General features: G+C 31.9%; 1 protein-coding gene across 4 annotated transcripts; it reads left to right on the top strand.

Moving 5' to 3' along the window:
- The first annotated feature begins 850 nt into the window (after positions 1 to 850).
- Positions 851 to 4,027, top strand: LOC116844051. Of its 4 annotated transcripts, none has more exons than XM_032815141.1 (3): positions 851 to 1,115; positions 1,653 to 1,931; positions 2,009 to 4,027. In XM_032815141.1, the coding sequence occupies exons 1-3, from the start codon at positions 1,044 to 1,046 to the stop codon at positions 2,153 to 2,155; spliced, it is 498 nt and encodes a 165-aa protein (XP_032671032.1). In that variant the 5' UTR covers positions 851 to 1,043; the 3' UTR covers positions 2,156 to 4,027. The 4 variants fall into 4 exon arrangements, with proteins under 4 accessions (XP_032671032.1, XP_032671033.1, XP_032671031.1 ...); XM_032815142.1 differs by having other exon boundaries at positions 859 to 1,115; positions 1,653 to 1,913; XM_032815140.1 differs by having other exon boundaries at positions 868 to 1,115; positions 1,653 to 1,913; positions 2,013 to 4,027.
- Positions 4,028 to 4,853: the final 826 nt, after the last annotated feature.

The raw sequence follows: 4,853 nt of genomic DNA, 5'->3' as shown, positions 1-4,853 counted from the left end.
CTCTCTCTCTCTCTCTCTCTCTCTCTCTCTCTCTCTCTCTCTCTCTCTCTCTCTGACTCACTCTTTCTCTTTCTCCTTGGATCTCGCGCTCCTCGCGCTTAGGGTCCCCGATCGTGACGTCGGCCCCGAGCAATTTATGTAAAGCATTCTAGGCATGATTCACGAACTAGTTCGCGCCCTCGTGACCGCCACCGGCGCAGAATGCAGCCGCTGCACTCAGCAGCGCGGAGAAGAGCTCGAGTGCATCCGTCGGAGTGCAGCGTGTCCTTCCCGTGACTTCTCTACCAAGCAGATTACGCTCTAATTGGTCGCGGACTCTTAACGAAATGCATTCAATTAGTAAGAGTAATAGGATGATACGAGCCTGCACTGAGAGAAATAGTATGTCCGAGTTTTAATCAATGGAAATACCGTTCGAGTAATATATCCGATCGACTTTTCGGGCTTTCCCAAAAGGATCAAGCGTTAGACAAAGCCTTTGTCCAATGAAACGCAACATCGTCGAGAATTTATAGCACCTGATTATAAAATAAATTATTATAAAATAATAATAAATATATAATATATATGTAATAAGATAATATATAATATATAAAAAATAAAAAATAATATATATATATAATTATAATTAATTAATATAAAATGTAATAAATAAAGATAAAAGGAAAAAAGAAGAACGGTATCTCTGACTCATAAATATCCGACGAGAAATTACCTGAAAAATCGTGTTGCGAGATCGAAAACGTCTTACAAAGAAGAAAATTTAATTTTGACTGGAACGCATATTGTGTTTGTGTGTGACGCGGTCAAATTATATCAACAAAGTTCCTAGTCGTTTTTCCGCGTGCTTCGCGCGAAGGAATTTGTAATATCTCTTCCTTCGTAATGCGCAGGGAAATCAAGGGAATCGAGATTCTTTCGCCGGCATAATTCACGCGTGCCGTCGACGCGCGTCAATTTCGGTAAATTGATGTCTGATTGCTGAGACTTAACGACGGAGGCATGTAACAGTATGGCGGGATTTATTTAACGAGTTTCCATCCATGACCTCCTACGACCTAACAACGATGACTGAGGTCCACCCCGCTGTCATATCGGAAGGGGACTTGATCCAGGTAGAGGACATACCTGCATATCCGCATTTAAGAGATTCGCCTTACCAAATACAAATCATATATAAAATGATATAGAGAGAATATCGGACAAAACATATGTATTTCATCGTATGTGTTGTGACGAACACGTACAATCACAAATATAAATGATTACACACATTTTTTCGGTACTTTTTGGAAATAATTCGACATCCAATCATCTGAGAATTCCGCAAAATCAATTGTTTTTACTTAAAAGTCTGTTGCCATAAAGTGTAAAGAAAAATTGTGTCAACTTTTGTCTGCATGATTGTACAAGAAAAACATTTCCTAAGCCCGCTTTTTCGAAACATTATTTACACTACGACTTCGTTGATAAAACTTATATAATATCATGTAAATTCCTTTTTTCCCAAAAGCGCTTTTTCCTTCATATTGCACAAGACAAATGTAATATATCGAATCATAAGTTACGTCATTAGAATACTAATTTGTTATATAATTATTTACGACATTCTACCTAGAATTGAATATTCTTGAAATTTCTTATATTTTCAGATACAATTTAATTCGTCAACAATTTGGCAGACGCATGAAAAAATTGTAAATATCTTCTCAATGCCCTTCAATATTCACCATTACATAACAAGTATCCAAAAAGAATCTTGTTATTTATGCCAACGTACTGAGCTTCACACATTACTTCGAAGACGACTTTGCGCACGACATATCAGCAATCACGCATTAAGTCTACATATCGACATGTATTATATGTTTGAGGAAGAACTACCTTCAGTCGATAAATACTTCAACCCAAATGTATGTTACATTTGCAAGGTATATAAAAAGTATAGCTTAATCTGTAAACAGTGCCACATGATTTCTTACTGCTGCGACCACTTATTCACCGACAGACAGAATCACAAGGAGATTTGCGTAGCTTTGCGAAACGTTTTAAAGAGTCACCCACAATTTTGGCACACATATGGACTAACCTTGGAGAAATGGGTACGGACGAGAAAACAGTTTATGTGTTTGGTAAAGCTAGAGTTGCAACGTGATCTAAAACCACATGAAGTGCAAATAATTACATTAGCAAAATCATGCGCTATTTGTTATCGACAGGATAATCTCCTCTCTTGTCCGCAATGCTATTCCATTAACTATTGCAAGGATCATGAAAAGCTATTAGGAAACCGTCATAAATTCAATTGCAATATTTTGTCAGAATATTACAGGGTAGATACACATCTATCTTCATATATAACTTTGGAATCATTTACATCACTAACTCACGTACTACTCGAAGATTTTCCCCCAAGCAATTTTCCTCGTGACATGGATACATTTATTGAAAAATATATGTATGCAAACCACGTGGTCGACTTCCCCAAGTTCAACTTGAGCGAGGGCTATTATTTTTCTGATTATTTATCAGGACCGTTCACCTTATATAATGGGATACGAAAAATAACTGGATTAGATTTCCATACACCAGACTTGCATATTGTTATTCATGTAATAGATGTAAACTTTGTTGATAGATATCACCTATTAATTTGGCAAGTACTTAGACATATTTTACGTAACATAAAGGAATTGAAAATTATTCTGATAGGCTCAGAATTATCCACCGAAAGTCTCAAGTTTCATCCTACAAAATACTCCCAACAACGTCTCAACTTCGAAACTCATCGTATGTTATATCACAATTATGTAGACAGCGAGTATTATAAGCGACCAGATATAATTGTAGGATTTCAAGTTGATTTGAGTAATTGGGAGGCATTATCGGAAATAATTTTAAAAATAAAAGCTCAAGAATGTCCGTTTCTTTTAACCTCCAAATCGAAAGATAAAGCCGAACAGAATATAAATAAGATCAAAGAAATCCTAAAATCAACTGTAACTGATGTTCTATATCTTATATACAACGGCGAGAATAAATTTAAATCCAATAGACCATACCATGATTTCGAGACTGGTGGTTTATCTTATCTTAATAAGTATTTAACTGTTTATGCAAGATTGTAATGATAATTACATTATAGAACATTTTTGTTCCCTTCAATGAGTTTTGAAATTTCCATATATGTCTAATATTATTTAGATAACATCAATATAAATAAAATTATAGATAATCAGTAGATTATTAGACGATTATTATACATATTGTTTTAATAAATTACTAATTTGTATAAAGAGATATTTGTAAAAGAAAATATTTATAAAGAATGCTTTTATAATCCCTTATACAAATATCATACTAAGAATCATTGATAATTACTTATTATCCAGTATTTTTAATACTGAAAATAAGTAATTATCAATGATTCTTAGTATGATATTTCTATAAGGGTATGTAATGGAACTTGCATTTTTGTACGACAATTGAGAATAAAAATCTTAAGAGAATGCTAGATATACAAGATTTGTAATATAGTATGACTAATACTACTTTTAAAATTACCACTTTAAAAGTATATGTATATAATCACAGTACATTGCAGGAAGACACATTAATAATAAATGACTATAACTGATGTTCTATATCTTATATACAACGGCGAGGATAAACTTAAATCTAATAGACCATACCATGATTTCGAGACCGCTGGTTTATCTTATCTTAATAAGTATTTAACTGTTTATGCAAGATTGTAATGATAATTACATTATAGAACATTTTTGTTCCCCTCAATGAGTTTTGAAATTTCCATATATGTCTAATATTATTTTGATAACATCAATATAAATTATAGATAATCAGTAGATTATTAGACGATTATTATACATATTGTTTTAATAAATTACTAATTTGTATAAAGAGATATTCGTAAAAGAAAATGTTCATAAAGAATGCTTTTATATATGTAATGGAACTTGCATTTTTGTACGACAATTGAGAATAAAAATCTCAAGAATATGTTAGATATACAAGATTTGTAATATAGTGTGACTAATACCATGAAATTACCACTTTAAAAGTATATGTATATAATCACAGTACATTTCAGGAAGACACATTAATAATAAATGATTAAATTGTAAAAGATATTGTAAATTAAATTAAAATGTTCTCACGCATAAAAATTATACATATTTTAATTTAACAATATTGCGTATATATGAGTTGCTTGATAAATCGAAACTTTATATAGTGTGTCAGTAGGGCACGCTAATATACAAATAATAATTCGTTATAATAAAATAAGAAAATAATTTGTTATAATATAATAAAATGATACTGAATATCGGTCAACATATATGTATTTCATCGTACATATTTGTGACAAACACGTATAATCACGAATATAAATGATGACACATATTTTTTCGATACTTTTCGGAAATAATTCGACATCCAATCATCTGAAAATTTCGCAAAATCGATTTTTTAGGTTAAAAGTCAATTATCCCAGACAACAAAATGTCTAAAATGCGGACATAAGACGTCTTAAAGATAATCTTTAAGACGGCTTAAAGACATTTATACGTAAATCGTCTGAAAGACATCTTAAAGATGGTCTCTAAGACCTCCTATGTCCCAATTTTAGACATTATGTTGTCTGGGATGTTATAAATTGTAAAGAAAAACTGTGTGAAAACTTTTATCTCTGTAACTATACAAGAAAAATATTTCCTAATTTCACTTTTACAAAACCTACATTATACATATCAATTCATTGGTAATATTAATATATCATGCAAATTCTTCCGTTTTTATAAGCGGTTTTTCCTTCATATTGCACAAGGCAT

Source organism: Odontomachus brunneus, unplaced genomic scaffold (genome assembly GCF_010583005.1).
Source record: "Odontomachus brunneus isolate Ranch 3 - 2012 unplaced genomic scaffold, Obru_v1 Obru_scaffold_039, whole genome shotgun sequence".
In the NCBI taxonomy this organism is placed as follows: Eukaryota; Metazoa; Arthropoda; class Insecta; order Hymenoptera; family Formicidae; genus Odontomachus; species Odontomachus brunneus.
Note: the sequence above shows the minus strand (reverse complement) of the source record. Positions and strands in the feature narration are given on the sequence as shown.

Bases quoted from the DNA above. Each gene is read 5' to 3' on its own strand.
- LOC116844051 (XM_032815139.1), top strand. From the start codon at position 1,044: ATGACCTCCTACGACCTAACAACGATGACTGAGGTCCACCCCGCTGTC. The intron at 1,116-1,652 runs GTAGAGGACATA...TTATATTTTCAG, and splicing joins CGGAAGGGGACTTGATCCAG to ATACAATTTAATTCGTCAAC. The intron at 1,932-2,012 runs GTATATAAAAAG...ACCGACAGACAG, and splicing joins ATGTATGTTACATTTGCAAG to AATCACAAGGAGATTTGCGT.